This window comes from Rhea pennata, chromosome 1 (assembly GCF_028389875.1).
Source record: "Rhea pennata isolate bPtePen1 chromosome 1, bPtePen1.pri, whole genome shotgun sequence".
Taxonomy (NCBI): domain Eukaryota; kingdom Metazoa; phylum Chordata; class Aves; order Rheiformes; family Rheidae; genus Rhea; species Rhea pennata.
Genome location: NC_084663.1, coordinates 184,915,507 through 184,936,796, shown reverse-complemented (window position 1 = coordinate 184,936,796; position 21,290 = coordinate 184,915,507). Strand labels below are relative to the sequence as shown.

The window sequence follows — 21,290 nt, the reverse complement described above, 5'->3', positions numbered from 1 at the left end:
AGGAGAATTTCTTCATAGATCGAGACAAATAAAGGGTTGTAACATTCAAATGACTGACACGAAAAGAACCAAATTTCATGAAATTTGTTCCTAGTTCACTATAATTTACAGACACATGGGTCACAATTATTTAAAAAGTCAAGGACTATATCACAAATTACTGCAATAGCTAAAACCAATAGCTGGTTTTAGTAAGCAGAAACACATTCAAAGGAAAAAGTCACTTCCCCAATTAAAGGCACACACGAAGACACTCCTGAATACCTGACGTATTCATTTAACAAATGAATTTTGCTCAACCAACCAAAACCACCCTTCTCATCTTAGCACAGTTAATAAACAGGAGGATCCTTAAGTACACATCTTGATGGCAGGAACATTTTGCAGTATATAGAATATATATTTTTATACAGAGTATAATAGATGCTGTCAGCTACAGAAGCAGTTGCTTCACAGAATGAATTGCACTGCAGCACAAGAAAATGTCATCGAAAATATAAAATTAATTTGCTCCTCATTCCAAAAAGTTAAGAACCCCTAGACAAAGTTTACCTTGCAAAATCTCTTCTGAAGTTCTCTAGAAAATTAACCCTTTAAAATGCATGTAAGTTTCTCACTGATGGTTCAAGTTAATGCTCACTCACCATGAGCTTTATGCATTAATTTGACAATGCAAATGTATTTCAAGGCATACCAGATTTAACTAAGCTGCAGGACTCTGGATCTTCTAGCCGGACATCAGAAAATGAAGCTTCAGATGGTAGCTTCTTCTGTTCATCTTTTAAACTCTGTGCAATTTGCTGCAAAGGAAGATACTGTGTAATCTTTTTTTAAAAAGCATTATATTTCTCTGTTTATAATGGAGAAAACAGTATTAAATTGTGGAAGTCTGCTATACTCAGATCACCAGTATTTTAGAAAAATTGAAAAGACAGCTTCTAAAACAGTAGCAGAAACATGTTAACATCAATTTAAGACTCAAAAGCATTATACAGACATGTGTAAAGTGCAGTTCTTTCCATTTTGCCCATTTTTACTGATCCACAAAGATTAACCAGTCAAGCACCTAGAAACAGAAGCTCAAACCAGAGGAACCCAATTCAACCCTTAATTGGATTTTATATAGATAATCTCCATGATGGCTTTATTCCTATAAATGTCATATGCAGATAGCCCTTAAGTGCTCTTTGTTGAACTCCTGCACGGAGTAAATTAGAAAGCTTTCCTAACATTACTCAACATTTTTACACTTCAACCCTTTTCACCAATTGGCCTGCTTCAAAGCAACACAGACATCAAAAACGAGGAAATAACTCCCTTAATACTTGAGCAGAGCAGCGTAAGAAATAGCTCTGCCCTACACTTTTAACATTTTAATAATTCAGTTATCCAGACAGAAGGTCTCTCTAAATATGAAAATTTTGAGATTTAAAAGCAATCAAGCAGCAAAACAAATCCCAAACTAGTTAGAAACAGTCTTATGAGGACATAAGAAGAACAGCATACTTCCCTCTAGAATGGGCTGTAAAACTCTTTTTTTTCTTCTCCATAACTGAATGGTCATGGATCCCTAATCACAAAATAAGGCCTGGTGCAGACTACACCTCTATAGGCAAGCAGTGCAGCATCCTAACTAACATTATAAAACTCTCACAATCTTTTTTTCTTTTCTTCCTCCAGTTATATTGGGGCAATATTGAGGGGGGGAACCCACATTGCAGTCCTAGCAGTTTTATAACTTTTGATCACCATCCATCATGAACAGAAGGATCACATTTAGCTGTATTTTGTGTGGTGGGCTTTTCAATTACTTGTTTTTGCTTTTTCTTTAAGAACTTTTATTAGTCATTAAACTTTCAGAATAAAATGCACAGATTCCATAAAACTCACTAGCTTAGGGATTATGTGTTTTCCTAAAAGCCTACAAATCTTGTTTATAATCAACAAAACAAATTGTAACATAATAATAGTTTTAAATGTGTATATAAAGACAAGATTGTAGCAATATAAACTCAACAATGAGAAAGTTCTCACAATGCCTGTCAGGTTAGAAGCAAGAATTGTAAACAATAAGGTACAGTTATACAATGCTAATTTCTTCAAGATCATGGGCAATATATATAAAACAAACTTTATAGGAAAAGCTTGATTCTGTTCTGATTCTGAAGTCAAGCAATAGCTTCTCTGCTGACTGGTCAGCTGCAAATAAATCCTGCAAATTTCTGAGCACCACCAGCTACTTTGGTAGGCAAATGAAAAGCAGAACAGAGCAATGAAGTTCCAGTCTTACTAGTCTATGACACAGTTGTCATTCTTAGTCAACTCAATCCTTTGAGTATATTGGGTCTTTTTTAATGAAATGAATGGCAACAGTTGTTGTTTTGGAGGATTTTTTATTATGCTTAAACCCTTCCATGTAATACTAGCTTTCAGTTGCATATCAAATGCAGTTTGCTTTAATCAAAAACTAAAGATCTTCATTGACTACTATAATTCTGTGAGTAGTTTCATTCTCAAATCTTTTGTCATTTTAGTATTCACCATTTAAAATAAATAGAATTAGTTTGATTCTTTTAACAGTAACATTGACTCAGATGGCTTAGAATGACTACTAAAATGGCTAATAATAAGAGCTTGAAAAAGGTTACTGGAAATTCTGAAAGTACACCTATAGATAACTTTGCCTGTCTCTTAGAAAAAAATACATATATGTATATGTGTCTAGTAATAGCTACTACTCATGAAAGTATATAAAAAAATATTACTGCAAAAGGAAAATTCAGAAGCTTCTAGTTTAGATAAAATTGTTAACTGTGAGAACTATGGCCAGTTTGGTTGCGCTGGATATAAAGTGTTCTTTGACAATGAGTTTGAGGTCATAATTTAAAATTAGCAGATGCTGCTTTGATGGTATCAGTAATACTATGTACAGGTAAGAACTGAAAAAAAAAATCTGAAATGCACCACACCACACAGCTGTATGTGTTTTAAAAAGTAACAATAAAGGACAACAAACAAACTGATACCTCCATCATTTCCAACTTGTCAGGATATGCAAGATCCCCCGGAGCAGGCTTGTAGCCTATTATATCAGTCTGAATGTAAATATGTGTCCTGTAGACAAGACGCTCTTGTACATCCTCTAACATCTGCTTGACACCAGCAGCAAAAGCACCCAGTTGCTCAGCTGAAAAAAAGACACAAATTTCATTACAACAGTTTTACAAATGCAAAGGTTTAAGTCTCTCATATAGAACTGTCACAAAAGTGATCTGCCGGAGTCAAAAAATTTTTGGAACAGCAGCATGCAAACAAATTTGTGACATATCAGGAATTACAGAACTCCATTTCACAGTCACTTCAGCTCTCTAGATTTTCATCAGGCTGGGGAAATTTGATCTCAAACCGAAAACCTCAGTCACTATGTTAAGTATTCTCATTATTTAAAATTGTTCTCAAAACTAGAAGTGTAAGAACAGCATTTCTGCCTGGAGGCCAAACCTATGCACTTCTTTGGTTTTATTATATCCAGCATCTGCAAAGTGCCTCTCAAGAGTTGAGAAATAAACTGTCTACCTATCCCAATAGAACAGGTGGCCTAGAGCAGCTCAAGTCCAGCTTTAGAACTATTGTATCAGCCTGAATTTACATAGCGGAAAGTCTCTCCTTAAGATTAGCCTAAAGACTATGCTACAACTTCTTCCTCATTCCCAATAGTGTTACAATTGTACTTCTAGGAAAATGAACAATTCATGAAAACGATAGTTTCAGAGATTAGTTTCTCTGTTTTATATACAGCTACCAAGTATGATTCCTGTTCATTGCTTGTTCGAAGTTAGGACTGTGAAATGACTCTATTACACGTTGGTAATGCCAGGAAAATGAGCCCTTTTATGATGGTCAGCCCACTTTTATGAAACTATGATCTCTGAACATTTTCAAAATTCCGAAGTTTCTATCAACTACATAACTCCTCTGCTAACATCACAATCTTTAGTGTGGGAACTGCTATGTTAAGGAGGGAGGGAAAGATGGAGATGATAGAGAAAAAAAGATACACCACCAAATAGATTTGTATTCCTTTGTATCATGTATACAGAAGGTTTTGTATGGATGGGCCAGCTAGAGCAATTTATTTATTTGAAAAGATCCATTTAAATCAGCCTGGTACATGTATACACACTGGCAGGATGGCTGCTTGCATGATCTTTAATGGGACTCTACAACACCAGTATATTACTTTAAATAAAGATAAAGCACAGACCTTGAAAATACAAACCTTTCTATTACAAACAGAAAAAAAAATATTCAAAATAACCTTATCTTACCATTGAGATGTTCAAGGCCCATTAGAAAACAGAAAAAAAAAAGAAATCCAGAGAGTTTGTCCATGCAATTTAATAACACTTTTTATCACCAATCAGGAAGACAGTTAAAAACAATCAGATTACACCTATGAGTTACCATTGTTCTGTACGTGGTCTTCAAGCATCTCATTTTTGAGAATCCCACAAAGTTCAGACAGAGTCTCCAAGTGAATAACATGGATGATCATTGGCCTCAGAACATCATATAATGAAAGACACAATTTCTCCAAGAGTTCACTGTGAAGAAAAAAGAAAAAAAAAACACAGCACTATAAGCCACACTTTCAGGATCCCAAAACACCAAACTAAAATTATATCAAAAACTAATTTCTTTATGGTAGAAGTTTGTTAAAGTGATGGCAAGAAAACAATGCAACAGAGTATCATAGAGGTCCCAGAAAATAGCTGCTTAAAACAACCCCCTGACTTCCTGACAGGTCTTTTAAGAGATACAAGATACCAAATACTTAAAATTGAGGGATAGAATTTTGAATTCACCAACAAAAAGAACACTTGACCTCTCACAAAGGAAAGATTTTGCAAACTGATTTACCTGGCTTCTGTACAAAGAAATGTGCCTGCTGAGCTCAGAACCATATCTCCACTGCCCCCTTGAAAAAAAGGCTCATCTGACTCCAAGTAGTCAACGGTTTATCAGAACCAGGAACACAAGAACAGATGCTTGGTAATCTCTGTTGTAAGTATTCTCAGTATCTACCGTAACTATTCTCAACATTGTGGGACACGTTTCCCAACCTACCTGAAGTTACCAAACCAGTACAAAATGCATCACCACCAAAAATTCCCACTTCTGTTAATTAAATATTCCTTTCTTGTTTAAAATGACACGTAACTAAGGACGCAAGTAATATTCATTCTAAGCCATATTTGTCACTCCCATTGCTCCCTTTACTAATCACGTATTAGCCAATAATGCTGCTGACATTATCTGAAAATTTAAATCATCTCCCAGTTTAAACAAGGAAGTATCAAACAGTAAGGATATTTAAGTATTTACAGTTTGGTCAGCTGTTAGTTTACTAAAGTATATAAAAAAATCCTTAACTTCCTTGTTTTGTTTTTGATGTTGAAGAGGAATTTCTGAAAAGGACACTCAGTTCCTTTCCGAGTACGAACAAAAAAAACCCGAACGTTCGTAGGAAAACATTCTGCATCTGTCTCTTCTGGCATTCTATAGCTTTAGAAGCAACTTGGCAAGACAGTAACCCTCCTCAAGTTAAAAGCACAAACCAAGAAGAAAGTTTTGATAGCCTAATTAAACACAACACTATCTCAGATCTCTACTCTTGTCCAGATTTTTGGTAAGCTCTTAGATCTGAACACAAATACCTAACTAATATTTCTTCAAAGCATCTCAGTATTTTAGAAAAAAGGCTATTTATTATGCATTGAAGAAAAGCCTAATATAGTACCTATTTTTCAAGACATTCTATTCAAACTAAAAATTCAGATGTAGGCAAAAAAAGGGAAGTAGGCTGTTACGACAAGGGATATCAACTTTCCATCAACATTTACAAATTACCAAAGTCTATTGCTATTCTTGGATTGAAGTGCAATAATGATGAAATTTGACACTTGCTTCAGGAGTTGGACTAAGTTAGCTAATTTAGGTTCTTAAGCTAATTCTGTTAAGTCACCCCAAAACTACAGTATGTCCAGCATAAGACCTCAATTTTTCAGATAAGAGCTCCTTCTTAAATTTAGCAGGAAAAAAAAATAAAAAATAAAAAACAGCATCACAACTATAGCAACTCATACTCCCAAGAAAGGAATGACAGAGTTGAGGGTAGAATTACTTTATCTACTTGAGATATACTTATAAAAGTTATCACTTAGCAGAGCCTAGAGAGCACACGTATAGTATAATTCTGTTCCTCTGAGCATCCTAAGCTTAGCTCCTCCATGACTGTTTTAATACTCCCCCTTCTCCCAGGCTCCTGCTTAGATGAGTATTCTTCCAAACTCCACTGAATTTCTTGGGCTTGGAGTCATTTGTGGGTTTTAGGTATCATTTAGACCTTTGACAGTGTGGCTTGTATTTAGTGCACCTCTGTGCATTTCCGCTTTTCTTTTAGCTTTAGAGGACAGGAAGGGTAGTGGGGAGTATTTTTTCCAGGTTACATTTACTCAACTCAAACTCCACTGACCTGGTATCAAGATAAAGCAACACTCAAAACTATTGTCTCAGTTATATTAACAGAAATGTGCTTTACTTACAAACTTCATAGCATGGGAACATGATCTGCCCGATATTTAAAACTAAACATCATTAAAATATACCAGCAAAATGGAGAAGGGGAACAACCTACTCAATTGTTCAGATTTCAAAGCTCCATTGGTTTTGTTTGTTTTTTAAAGCAGCTTACCATACTTTTATGATGCAATTTCTATGCAAAGACAAACACCCTGTCTCTCTTTCAGATCCAGCAGAGCAGATCCAGATATCATCATCCCCTGATGTCTGCAGCTCTGCCTTCAGTTCAGGTCATAGACAGGAAAATGCAAATATTCTTTGTCCACAGAGCTCGCTAACCCTAAATCCACGATGAAAATGGCTGGATTTTATCAACCTAATTTTACACTGAAGTAGATAAAAAGCATTTCTGCAATTTACTGTGCAAACCTTAGGCATGGAGGCAATACGGAAACAGCTGAGAGCTATAGCAATGTAAACTTCTACAGCTAGTTCTGTGTGTCTATCTCTTAATCATTTACTCAGATTACTTATGGATAATTTATCCATTTTTCTCAAAGAAAAACCCCCAAAACATCAAAATCTGAAGCTTAAAGTATTTTTTTTTCTTCTTGCTGGTTCTTACCAAACAATTCCAGTGCAACTGTATTTGCCATATAACACTGACTGCTATTATCACAGTACAGTAAAAACTAAATGCAGTAAAACAAAAACCAGCATGTACCACCTACTCCAGTTTTGGTGTTGGTTTTGTGAAGAACTCATTGTAAAGCTGGTGTTCATCTTGGCATACATGGACCATAAAGGCACAACCACTTCGTACCTGTACTCAGAGAAATAGAAATAGTTGATTATTAAACTATTTTCCTTGCACCAATACTAAAGGAAGCATTATACAAATATTATCACTACAGTCAGGACTAAACTGAAGTCTTGTGAAATTCAGAATTACTGAGATCAAGTATCACACTAAGGATTTGGAAGATTTTACTAGCCAAAAAAGGCTCACTTTAACTACTGTTCCTTTTTGTTTCTGGTAAAATTTAAGTAAGCAAAATTTATGTTTTTGCAAACAACCCTGTGTGGGTTTGTTTCAGAGCAAATACAGAAGAATCACCAATAAAAATAATCTTTCACAAGTAGAATGTGGAACCTTCCTCAAAACACACAACATTACCTGAAAATATTATCAAAAAATTCACATGATTTAAAATCATAAACAAAACTGGCAATTCTACATGTAAGTGGTTGAATTAAACAAATGAATTTTGCTGAGAGAGAGGCAAGGAAAAAAAAACAAAAAACCAAAAAAACATAACATTCCCAAAACACACTACTACTTTTCCTACCAGAGCACAATGATCTCTGTTGTTCTGACTGGTTAATTCCGTAACAGTGCTAGCGATACTTGGACCGAGTAAAAGCTCCCTCTGGTCAAGGTAACACTGATGGATTTCATTGAGAAGTTGTTTATACCTGGCCAAACAAACGAGAAATTGAAATAGTAACTGCATACTGAGGCTTAATTCACAGTAAACACAATATTCATTATACAATATTCTTTCAATACATATTAATTATATTCACATAACACAATATCCAGTATATTTCCTGGTGAACACAATTCATACAATTATGTAGACTGGAAAATTTTAATGCTTTTTAAATTTCAAATTTTGAAACTTTTCTTTTAAATACAGCATTTTAACAAAATACAAAGACTTTCAAAAGTTAAAATCTTTGAAAATAAATTATGTAGACATACTCACTCTGGCATTTTCTCAGCTCTTTGCTCTATTTGTTCAATAAGAGTCTACTCAATAAAGACAGAAAAAAATCATTAGTAATCAAATTTCTCTAATCACTGGAGCATAGTTTGGAAAATTCTTTTTTCATAGATAGTTAATATGCAATCTTTGCATTCACTAATAAGCATAGTTTGGAAAATTCTTTTTTCATAGATAGTTAATATGCAATCTTTGCATTCACTAATAATAAATTAAAAACTCATTTTCATGGCTTCCCTATTAGCAATTTGTTGCCAGTCTACTTACCCTGACTTTGGGAGCAGCTGCTCTGAATTTTACATAAAACAGTGTGAAGGCATTGTCAGTATTTGGCACAGCTGAAGGATCCTAAAAGAAGAGATGAGTAATTCCTTTAAAAAGGAAAATGCTGTATTTGGCTTCTAGCAACAACTAGCTGAGGTAATTAAGCTCTGAAACAGGAAATTGGTTCTTTACATTTATATTGTCAGTTGAATAACTCTTCACTGCTTTCCACCCAGAAAGACATGCTTGTTTCAGATCTCAGATAAAGCCAGATGGAAGAACAAAACCTATAACAAAACCAAAGACTTAACCAAAGGTCTCAACAGCAGAAGTAACACTTTCAGTAATTACTGCAATCTTCATTAGAGGTAACTTTTCCCTGGGCCTGCTACACTTCTACAGATTAAATAGCAACAATTAGTAGGACTGAAATAGGACAGAAATGTATCAGTTTTGGAGCTGAAAAGTTAAGTTTCAACTGGAATGCCAGGTTTTGAGGCAGTGGTTCCTGCAGCTCCTCAACTTAGCCAGGTGCACCACTAAAACTTGAATGTATTCTAGCCCTAACAAAGCAGAGCAAGCAGAAACTCAGTTTAGCTGCCAGACTTTTGTCTCCTTATCCCTACTAGCCTACAGAGAAACAACTACACTTCTCCTCTTAAACACAGTGAGGGCAGGAAAATTCCTCCACCTTCCCCTACTCCTCTTCTCATCCTGTGATCAACCTGATCATCCCTTTCTACAAACACAGATCAAAATTCCCAAATGCTCACATCCAAGGAATAACAAAAAAAAATGCCAAGACCTCATCAGCCCCTCTGCAGTCCTCACTAGACCTCTTTTTTGTGTTCCAATAGGAAATCACATCATCTGATCGCAACTGAAATCTCACTTGGTTCAGTACTCCACTTCCAGAAGAAACAAAAATTAGATGTTTTAAAAAAAATGGAAAACCCATGTAGATATTAAGGGGAAGGTCATCTGTCTTCTAAGAGAGCTTTTCTCCTTGACTTTTAATGGCTAAGCAGCAGTTCAACCCCAGAAGTGAAAGGTTTAATTACTTTATGTACACATACTTAGAGATATCCAATCTCACCTGAACTCAACTCAGTCATAGCAATCCACTGACATCAAGTCAAGTCCTGCAACTCCAGCAATAAACTACAAGACTTTTTTTTTTTTAAAAAAAAAAGTCAGTTTTGTACCACATACCAAAAACACTCAGGGCCAATTAAGATCTTTAATCCAAGAGTATCCTTTAGTTTCCATGAATATTGTCTAAAAACTCTTTTGAGTCAGTTGTCAATTTTAACACTTCTTGGTTTCACTGGTTCTCTCTCATGATGCTTACTTTGAGATATAATAGGACTGAGCACATAGCATACAACAATTAATTGGAAAAAGAAAGTAGGCAGAGAGAGAGAACTCACTCTTTATCCTCTGCTAAAATACTGCAGCACGATTAATAAGGTTTTTGGTAAGACCAAAAATACATCCCTGCGCCCATTGGGTTGGTGGGAGTCAAGCACCTACCTCTTCCTTTCGACTCTCATGCATCATTGTTACTGTTTTAAAACTGACCAAAAGATACTGCCAAAACCAGTAGCAACTGGCCCAGTTACTCTGCAGCTAGCACAAAACACTGCAAACTTATCATCCCAAAATACTTGCTGCCTGATACCACAAGAGTCACATCACAAAATCTCTAGGTTTTGATTTTAAACAGGTTTTACCCTACAATTCCCTTGTTCTTGCCTTCATCCTTCAAGTTTTCCCTGCAAAGCTCCATATCTCCTGTGATGCATCTCCAAAGTGGGACCCCCCCCCTACAGTATCTAAATTTTTCTTGCACATTCTCCTCATTTGGCAGCACAGCACCATCGGCAGCACTATGGCTGTTGTACAGTAACCAGTGCGCCAGCCGGTTCAAGCAAGCGTGCTCTCTGGACCAGTTGGTTGCTGCCTCTCAGCAGTTTTAATTCAGATGCTTACCCATTCCTGGCCTTCAGTGAAGTTATTGCTCATCTAACAAGCCTTCAATTTGCAGGAACTTTTTAATCTTGTACTCATCACTATGCCTCTGTCAGATTTACCTGAAACTTGGTCAATCAACACAAACACTGTGGTGTGGAGGACAGGACTGACCTATATTTCACATGCAGTTGCTGACACTTCCCTTCCTCCTCCCTCTCCCCAAAATAATAAAGAAAATTGTCAGTGTTACAACAGACATTTCAGTACAGCTCAAGTTACCATTTAGTGATTTGTCTTACCCTTTTCATTAATTGGCTTGTGAGGTTCTGTAGTGTGTTCACAGTGTATATCTTGATCAGGTGCATAGCTTTAGAAAGGCATTGCTTAAACTTCGTCAAATATACAGGATAGTCTTTAAAATTTGGCTGTAGGAAATAAGAAATCCATTTTAAATATGAACAACAAAAGATAGTTGCAAAATTTATTGAAACTTGAGATAGTTGTTTACCAGCTAGAAATGCTGGTCTGTACAAACTGAAAGTTGCATTTCATAAATATTAAGCAGGAAAATAGTAAGTATATTTAGTTAAAATACCTCAGTTATACAAACTGTTATCTTTGCTTCCTTACTGTGTTTAGCAAGAGATTATTTTACAGGAAAATAAAAACAAAGTTTAAATAGATAGTTTTGAAACAGTATTAATATTTAACTAAAAATAATAGTGAATTACTTACATGTGAAGAAATATACGCAATACAATCATCAAGCTTAGCCAGCATGGGAATGAATCCTTCACTGTTCACAGACAGCGTCGGAGAGTTCAATTTCTTTGGAAAATAAGAAAATACATCAGTTACAAGGAACAAAAACAATTTACTTTTAGTTAAAGTTTTAAAGATGAGTATACTTTCACTTAAGACCATTTAAAGTGAAATATTACTTACTGCGCTAACATTTTCCAGCTCATTAAAATAAGAAAGTTTCTGCTGGATGTTTTCAGCCAGGTCTACAAGTTCTGACTATTAAAAAAAAAGATAATCAGTAACTCAGCAAGTAATTTAAAAAATAAAGTCTTCTTTTTCCCCAAAGTCAAGACATAAAAAAAAAACTCTCAGCACACCCCAGTATTAATTAGCTCTAAATAATCTGCATCCAAGTAAGTATGATAAAAATGGCAGAATACAGCAGTGCTCTCTCATCAGAGAAGCACACATTACTCTCAACAGTGTATTTAGAGATATTTTTCAGCATTCCACAGATAGGCTTGCTATTTGTGTGCAACAGTATCATCAGTATTACAAGGAACTGATGAAATCCTGTATTTCAACACTGGAGCCTTTAAAAATTCTGCCTTAATCAGTTTTGAGTATCTCCCCAAAAAATGCAAAAAAAAAAAAAAAAAAAAATCCATGTAGATTCTCAAGGACAGTAACTTTGAAGACTAATTTACTTGCAAACCCTGCTTCTTTGTGCATCAAAAGAGTACACCTGCAAATGCACTTCATCTAGTACACCTTCCAAAGGGTCATGAAGCATGTAGAGTAAACAGTAAGGACAGTCAAAAGCTGCTGGGATTATATTTTGGTCTGTAGATTTTTGTCTTAACAAAAATCTGACAATCTACAAGGCTGGGGATTTCACAACCAATTTCAACACTGTAGCTAGTGTTTCAAATTCTGACTTTTTAAGGCCTTTCTTCTATCAGCTAACCTGGAAAACTGCTTCTATTTCCACAAAGATGTACAGCTACCACAGAAGCCAGGGATGAAGGCAGCACATACTAAAAAATTTGCTTGTTTCCATTCTCCAAAAAGACAACAGAAGTATCTTCTGTAGCATCATTCTATTATAAGAAATTTAATTGTTAAAAAACATAAACCTGTTCTGATTTCACTATGATTTGTTAACAGGTTCATTTCTACCTATTAAGAATGTGATGTCTCTACTATTTAAGTGCATTCATACGATATTTAAAATGATTCAACAGTTTGTGAGTAAAAGCAAAGATGACCATAAAGTTCTGTGATTCTCTTCCACACACACACAAAAGATAAGATTGGTGTTGAAGCAGCATCTTTTACAATGACAAGCTCTGAAATGCTCAGATTTTGATGCACGCTGGATCATGCTTCAACAACCTTATGTCACCAATATTTTGAGGCCTAAAAAGGCATCTTCATTATACTACTGTTGGAACAGCTTATGAGGAGAAAGAAATCATCCAGGAGATAAGTTGGTAACTTAAAAAAAGAAAAAAAAATCTTTCTCCTTGGAAAAAAAATTCAAAATACTCCTGTAAGCAGTATGAATTACTAATCTCAACACAGTTTGTACCTGTCAGGCATCAATTAGAAAAGCCCTCATCAGCTAGCTACCCTTCTTGATTAAAGTGTTAATTAACACGTATTAAACATTTTACACAAAGAGCCCGACTCTCCAGTTGGAAGTGAAACCCACTGAATAGGGGTTCAATGCAAAGGAAGGACTGACACCACAGGTCACAAGTTTCCTCAGTCTACGAAAAAGGAATTTTACTTTATGGCACTTCAGAAGTTTCCAGTAACTCTTTCAGCAAAGGTTACCTGCTCTTTCAAAAGTTGTTCACAGGCTTCATGTAGCGTTCCTGTCTTCGTGGACACAAAAAGGTACTGTTTCTGCAATGACTCCAGATGCTGAAGGGCACTATTCACGTCATTCAGGATAGCATCACACTGCTCCTGAAACCCAGACAAGTAATCCCTCATCTGTCTACAAAAAGAGAACCAAAAGATAACAAAAGTAAAATTTCACTTTCCATATGTGCAACTTCAGTGGCCTACAGTGACACTGGTACTATCCTTCTCTAACAAAAACTAATTCCAGGGAAAAGACGACCACTTACACAAAGAGTGTGCACAATAAGCAGACACTTCCTGACGTGCAGAAATGAAGTCATAAGGTTTGGAACAGTCACTGCAGCAACTCTGGACCCCTGACATCCTTTACAGCAAGCCTACCCAGAAAGCAGCAGCATGTGCTGTAGCTAGTCTAGAGACTAGTGCACACAGTGTCTAACTATGTCTGAGCAGCACAAACATGCTGAATACTGCGGGCTGCTAACAGCTAAATTCTACCTGCCTTGCTTTCAACAGGAGTGGTAATCTGTGTTTCTTTTTCTTCTACATTGCTTTTAATTTCCATTTAGAAATAACTTTCACTCTCCTAAAGTAGTTGCAGTTAACCAGAGGGTTCAAAAGTTACCATGAGGATTGAAAGAGCCTTAAATCAAACCAATTCAGTATCTAATGTCACCAAGTCTGTCTAAAGTTCAATGCAGATACAAACGTTAAAAGATTATTAAATATTTGCCAAGCATAACATTTAAATATGTGATTTAAAATGAATTATGCCTGGATCATGTGAAACCACTGTGTGCTACCCTGCCATGCACAAAGCAGCATGTAAAACCACAATTCTGTCTTGTGCAAACTTTTATTGTACAACAGGCAAAGAATTAACTTACTGTCTTTTTGGCCCTTCTCACCTCCTACAGGTAATTACAGAACTGCCATCCTACAAACTCTGCACTACGATACACGGAAGTATCTATTATTAATTTATTATGCATTACAAATAGGTCTACTGCCAAGCACTTATACCCTTTTTTTCAGGTTGTTAACAATCCAAACTCAGCATAAGCTTAAATCTCTGATTTTAGGAAATATCATATGCTCAAACTTCAAAACAAGAGGGGAAGAGATGGATCAAATTAAAGCACAAAAACAGGACAGGGGAATACAGCAGGGTCTCTTTGTAGCCAAGGGCAAGTTCGTAAAGTTTCAAAACACAGGTCAGTTTTCATAAAAGCCATTAGCAGATTTAGCTGTGCCATTCAGCCATGCTCCAGATAAGACCCTTGAGAAGTAACTGCAAAAGTCAGTGGCGAAGGCGTTCTTCTGGGGCTAGTGGAAGAGTCTGTTAGACAGAAATAGATGAGAATGCCATGCCCCAAAAGCAGAGCTGAGCAACGCGTTAAAGAACGCGGGGAACGCGCATACAGACTCACAGACATAGACGCTGGTGAACTAAACTGTGACAGCAGAAATTACTACCATCTGCACCTGTTTACCCAGTCTCTCCACTACAGGATATCATTTCAACAGCAGCAGCTGAAAAGGCATTTGACTGACAGCCAAAAACCACCTTTGTCTACAGCACCCTCTATAAGTCAAAACTAATTTAAATTTTTCTTAATAAATCATCAGGCAGGTCAGAAAGAAATCTATGTTCCTTTTAGCTGCCCAGTCACAAGGCCAACAGCCTTCAGGATGAGACACAGCTGTGAGAAGGAAATCCTTCAGCTGTTCCAGTACACTTCCTGACAGTTTAATTTGTATCTGTGCTAACATGACACAGACAAGATGAAAGTCTTTGAAGTTTAAAGTGTTTACAGTGAAAGCAAATGAGGAAGAACACATACCTGTACTTTGCACCTTCATCTTGATCCATCTGTGTCTGTAGTTGAGCAAACCATGAGAAGAACTAGAAAAGATTTTATGGCGTTAACAGCACAGATCTTATGTGCAATAATGTAGGAAAAAAAAAAGATCTATGAAACAGAAATTCAGAAGATGAACTACATCATTTCTCTTGACAGAGACAGTGAGATTTAAAAACTTAACTGCCAAGCAAGAAAATAGAAGAATATCTCCACCGCTAAGCTAAAAAAGGAAAGACTGAATTTCATTTGTTCCTACTTGCACAGGAGTAAGGCTGTTACATTAGAAAGACATTTTTGTCTGTTATGAGCAGCATCACCTCACTGAACTCATGCCTTACCCTCCCTCACATAAGACTCCACTCAGAAAGCAGAAATTATCTTTTGTTTAAGAGCTAAGACTTCAACGTTTTTTTCCCCAAGTTTCTTCCTATGTTTTGAACACTGATAAAATAATTTAACTAAATCATCAAAAGCTAGGCAGGAGACACGGAAATTCCAATTCTCTGAAAAAGATTAAAGTAACTTTGAGGAGTAACTTTGAGGAGATTCAGCATAATTTACCTGCTGTGCTGTTTCAATTCTTTCATCCTCCATCCCTAGTATGGCAAATCCTTTCATGAGCACATCCTCTGTGGATTCTGGCACTGCGGCCGTCAGTGTAACAGTTAGGGACTGAGACGTTAGACTGCCCAAATCTTCAATTGGAAGCTGCTCGTGAAAATCCAAACTTCAGTAAAATCCATACTTAGCAAATTTTATTTACTAAAAATAATTACATTCAGCTCAACTACAGTAACTCAATCCACAGCATCAATTTTAAAAATAACGTTTTATTTTGAAAATGAATGCAACAGACATTTTATAAACCTATGCAACAATAAACCAACAGCTGGTATACCAATATATTCAGAAATACCTAACAAATTTCTTCAGTTACACTCAGAAAACATTGAATGGCATTTTATACCAGTATAACTAAGAACTGAAACTGAATGTACAGGTACCTGACATAATGATGAAATATACATTAATCCCCAACGGAACTAGCTATAGAGCTAACTATCCAGACAAATGCACTAAAGTATCTGAATACATAAGGATTCAGAACTCTTGTAGAAGCAAGAACAAATGTCACTATTATTTGCACTGTGCAACACCACCACAGTACTGGAAATGTCAGATTTTCCTACCAGGTATTTAGAGAAAATTCAAGGCTTAACAATGCTAGAACTTATTCAGGACATTCACATCCTTTCAAATATTTCTTAATGAAAGGTGTAAGCTTAAAAGAACTGCTCTTCTAGAAAGACTCTGCTAAATAGATTTGTTAGCCATAGCAATTTTTTTAAGCAAGAAAAATACAGGAAAAGTAACTTCAGAGCAATCTTGTTTAAATATAATTGGAAACTGTTTATTAGTCTATATTGTAAAGTGAGTTCAAGAAAAATACTATTACACCATTTTAATTGGCATAATACTCTTTGGTTCATTGACAATTAAAAGATGTTTTCTGTGTTGCTGAGAGTATGAGCAGCAGAAAAACAGGAAACACTAAAAACAATTGAAAAAAGCAGCAAATTCTTATATCTCTCTAGAAAATTACTCACCTAGTAATATACCTGCTTAGTAAAACATTCATTGCCTGAGAACATTAGTCTGGTAGAGAAAGAACAATCAGTGTTTCAGATATCTGAGAACTTGACCATATTTTTCAATTTCCACATATACTCCTCCAGAAATGTTCACAGGTAAAAAAAAAACGGCGTCAGGATGAATAGTCACCAATAATGGAATTGAGATTTCAACAAGATTTCCAGAAATGAAAATTGAGTAAGCAGGACCCTAACTGTGAAGAACTGATTCTCTTGTAAAGAGATTCACAGCCTATTTTTTCAGAAAAGCTGAGCGCCACCGCCTCAATCCACTTCAGTAGGAGCCAAGACTGGCTGAAGCCCTCAAACGTCATGACAGTCCTGTCCTGTCAGCTGTCCTAACAGTAAAACACAGCAACTGTCTTGTTGCAAAAATGTTTTAGATCCTTAAGAACATCCTCCAAGAACAGGATATCCTTCTGTAGTCATTTTGGATGCCCGCCAGCATTTACTTTTCTACAGTTACAAACAGCTTACAGAGGAGAGAAACTGGAAATTCTAAACAGAACAGGTTCTGAAACCAAACAGAGGTATTTCAAGAAGGAATGGTTTCATCTCCCTGCCTTATTATTCAAGCTTTTAAGCACTTGTTGGCACCCAACTTCATTAACTTCATGGTCCTATAACTTATATTACAATCCTATTGAAACAGAAAACCTCTCATGAAAAGAGACAACTTAAAAAGGTTGTAAATCATGTTTTCTGAAGGCAAATCAAATACTTCCTGTACATTTAATCAGTGGATCTTAAATATGTTATTGAGTGCTTAATAGGTCTTTTCTCTTCTGGTAGAATAGTTTGGTTTTTTTTCTTTTTTACTATTCTGATTTACTTCAAGAAATTAAATACATTGAGTGGTGTATAGGGAAAACTGTAAACAGGTAATACTGTTTAATGGCAAGAAAGCAGTCACGCCTGACTTACTAGCAGGATATCTGCAGCACTTAAATATACTTTGCCACTAATTTTCTACAGGAACCAAGGATTACATACCAACAAAGAATACATACTATAATGTACAAGTATAGCCTAACATTTTACTGAGCTGTTTAAATGAAAGTCAACTTTATCCTCAATTAGCTCCCCTCTTGTTTAACAATTGTTTTCTAATGCAAATCCACACAATGTTGATTTTAATGTGGCTAAGAAAGGCAAATATTTCATTCCTTCTCCCCTCGCAGAGATCACAGCAAGGAAGCATTCATAAATTACTCACCAGTTCGTCAGACTTTCTTTAATATTTTATAACTGTATGGGAGATCTTAGCTTCCACTGTAATAATGGATGAAGAGACTTTTCCCCTCTATTACTAGTTGTATATGGCATGCTAAATCATTCCTAAGTTGTTACAGAAAATAACATAGTTCTCGCAGTAGCTATGAATTGATTTGGACCAAATTAAAAGGATGAGAAAGGTGACTCTGTGGTCAAAACTCTAAACTTCAGGAGGACAAACTTTGACGAACGAAGGGAAGCAGTCAGCGAGCACAACGAGTGCCAGGAGCCCACGTACACGCCTCGGGCTCTCCTCCAGGAGAAAGGCTGCCCGAGCTCCCCACGAACCCTCCTGCGCACAAGGGTGCGGAGCCGCTGCGGCAAGGGAAGGCGAAAGAAGGGGGCGAAACCGGGCGACGGGCTAGGGAGACGGCTTCGGCCGCCCAGAGCGGGCAGCGCGCTGAACCGCCGCGCTGAAGGCGAGACACCCGCGACCCGCGTGGGCGAGAGGGAAAAGCGCCGCGGCCCGGGCCGCGCGGCCCCGGGCTCCCCGAGGCCCGGTCGCCCCTCACCTCCGGCGGCACCGGGAGGTTCTCGGCCGCCGCCTTGAGCTCCAGCACCGAGTCGGTCTGGCGGTCGCTGAGCGGCGCTGCGGGCTGCGGGCGGCGGTCCCAGAGGCTCAGCTTGTCCCGCGTCTCCCGGTCCGCCAGCTCCGCGGGCGGCGGCTCCGCCATGCTGGCGCGGGCGGCGGCGGCACTTCCGGCCGCGTCCAACGGCGGCCGGGAGGGGGAGGGGCGGCCGGGAGCGGAACCGCCGCGGCGCCATTGGAGGGAGCCGAGTGCGTCACCGGGGGCGGGCAGGAGCGAGCAGGGAAGCGGGCGCGGCCGCCGCCCGGCGCCCCCTGGCGGCGCGGCGGGGTTCAGCGCCGGTGCCGAGCGCCGCCCGCCGCCGCCGAGCGCCGCCCGCCGCCACGGGGCTCTCTGCACCATCCCTCAGCCACGGATCCGGCCGCCCCAGGAGCTACCGCAGGAGAGCCCGGGGGTGCACTCGGGGCGGAGCCGCCCCAGCACTCAGCAGCTGCACGTGCTGCTCAGGCCCTGCCGTGCCCGGCAGCTTTAACGGGGCAGCTTGCCAGCAACCGGGAACAGGCCGGATCCCCCTGCCCCCCTCTCCCCAAGGTGTCAGACCTTCCGCCTACATGCAAACCCCCGGCAGTCGACTTGATCTCATTTAAGCTAAAGCAAATAAACTTCCTGAAATAGGAGAATTCTGTGCAGTGGCACGTAACTACGGATGTGCACAAGGTGTAGTTGGACACCACCGTTCAAGCTGACTTAACAGTTGCTTCCTGGTGCCAGGAGCTGTTATCTCTCCCCCTCTTCCTTCCCTTGCCTTTTGTCAGCATTGGCACACAGCCAGCCTTGAAGTGAGCCAGGTCAGGGAGCCAAACCAACAGGTAACTCGCTTTTCTGTGGCAGGAGCTTTACTGACACACCCTCGCAAAGGGTCGGAAAGCACCAAGTAACACAAAGGTGAGAGAATGCCTCACACCTTCCTCCAATTTTGATAACATCTTCACTGCAAACCATGTTTCTAGAACTGGTTCCTACTCTGTTTTCCACAGCATTACCTAGTGGCTAGAGCTGCTTACTCACCATGGCTGAGCCTGCTGCACAATGTATTTGTTACTAAGAAAACAGCCTCTTTGTTTTTGTTTTAAAATGAAGTCTTTTTTCATTACACATGCAATTAAATCCTAATTAAGGCATCTCTGAAATTGAAAAAGAGCTTGAAGAAATAGCTTGAGACAGTCTCTGCAGCAGTCACCTACACCTGAAGTCTTGAATCCTTCAGTTCCCTATTTTGGAGCCTCTGGCACTTTGCAGTTCATTTCACAGCCCATCTTGCATCTCCATCCTCAACTTTCGAAAGGGCAACAGAAGCAGGATGTTATTGTACAGTTGTTCTGAACTGGCAGAATTTTGTCACAGAGTTGTTGCTATCACTAATACTTTGTCAAAGGGGAGAGCCTTTATTCTTGCTGTGGCCATTAACCATAATAATTATGAGCCCAAGAACCACATACCTCCATCCATATATGTATTCGCTTTATATTAGATCAGGAAGAGCCAGGTTTGCTGGTTAAGCAGTAGGTTGTTCAGCCTTCCTCTTCTCCTGCCTCCCCTTGATCCACACGTACACTGATCACATTGTCCCAAAATCTGGGTTCTGTTACCCGGTGTGCAAGCAACCAATAGACACACAGGGTCGAGATACTTGTTTTTCATTTCTGCACAGAGATGGGTGCTAGGTGGTAAATCCACAAAGCCAGTACACCTTCTCCCCCTCTCCTTCTTGATTTATACACACTTTTCAGGGAGTATTTGATACAAATCTTCCTATTGGTTACAATTTCATTACCTCAGGTAATCACTCTGCACTTGCGCTTTCACATTCTTGTTAATTAGCATAGGAAGCTAAGAAGAGGCAGTAACATCATTATCACGTCCTTTCCATCTCATTATTCATTTAGGGGTGTGAAGTTTAATATGTTAATAAGCCTTAATGAACGTAAGGTCACTTCTGGGTTATTCTGCTGTTTTTGTCTTACCTACCCCTCGCAATCTTCAAAGCGCTGTGGTTTCATCAAGGTTATTTAGCCAGAGCTGGTTATCCTTTGCAGTACTGTTTTTCTCTCCCCCTTGTCCTTGAGTCTTGTTAACTATTTGCAAGGTTTTTCTCACAGTATTTCTCTAACAATCACACATGGTCATACTTCAGCATGAGCTTGTCACCTTCTCTTCCTCCCTCCACCCAGCCTACAACTTTCCATACAACTGACTTCAACGCCCCATTACCTGCAAACAGTCAGGACAGTAGCAGTTTGGCTTTGAGCACAGGCTCAAATCCATAGTTAAGATCCTGAACAAAACAGTATGGCCAGACTCCTTTAAATATGAGTACTAGAAATCCACAAAGGTTACAGATGTAATATTAGCAGTTAGTCTAGCTGGTTGCTTGAGCAATAAACATTTTGCATTACATAAAACCAATTATTGGATTTGCTGAGGACCAAGAAGTCTCCACTGAGTGGACAATTATCTCATAGTTTAAGAGATGAAAACATTGAAAGCATACAGTTAATGCATGTTATTCAACAAGTTACAGGAACATAAGCTTTTAACTACAGGAACTTTAGTCCAAGTTGGCTAAATATCCAATTACATCATAGTTTAATGCTAGTAATGGTTTTCCTTTAAGATTGAAGTATTTCAAGTACCCCCTGGATTTGAAACATAGAATCTGAAAACAATTATTCAGAGTGATTCATTACA

At 38.2% G+C, this 21,290-nt stretch overlaps 1 protein-coding gene across 2 annotated transcripts in view; it reads right to left on the bottom strand.

Moving 5' to 3' along the window:
* Positions 1–18,689, bottom strand: part of COG3 (component of oligomeric golgi complex 3) — a 37,351-nt gene extending 18,662 nt beyond the window's left edge. Inside the window, exons 1-14 of one of the 2 annotated variants that reach the window (XR_009957302.1) lie at positions 17,957–18,157; positions 15,650–15,796; positions 15,068–15,129; positions 13,191–13,356; positions 11,553–11,627; positions 11,343–11,435; positions 10,907–11,032; positions 8,637–8,717; positions 8,352–8,395; positions 7,932–8,058; positions 7,314–7,405; positions 4,465–4,604; positions 3,027–3,187; positions 695–800 (exon numbers count right to left, since the gene is read on the bottom strand). Coding sequence is in view for 1 of the 2 variants with exons in the window: in XM_062566992.1 (XP_062422976.1) it covers positions 695–800; positions 3,027–3,187; positions 4,465–4,604; positions 7,314–7,405; positions 7,932–8,058; positions 8,352–8,395; positions 8,637–8,717; positions 10,907–11,032; positions 11,343–11,435; positions 11,553–11,627; positions 13,191–13,356; positions 15,068–15,129; positions 15,650–15,796; positions 18,528–18,689 (1,582 nt within the window). In the remaining variant the exon portion in view is untranslated. Of the gene's footprint in view, positions 1–694; positions 801–3,026; positions 3,188–4,464; positions 4,605–7,313; positions 7,406–7,931; positions 8,059–8,351; positions 8,396–8,636; positions 8,718–10,906; positions 11,033–11,342; positions 11,436–11,552; positions 11,628–13,190; positions 13,357–15,067; positions 15,130–15,649; positions 15,797–17,956; positions 18,158–18,527 lie in introns of those variants that run through there. The other variant, XM_062566992.1, reaches the window with a different exon arrangement.
* Positions 18,690–21,290: the final 2,601 nt, after the last annotated feature.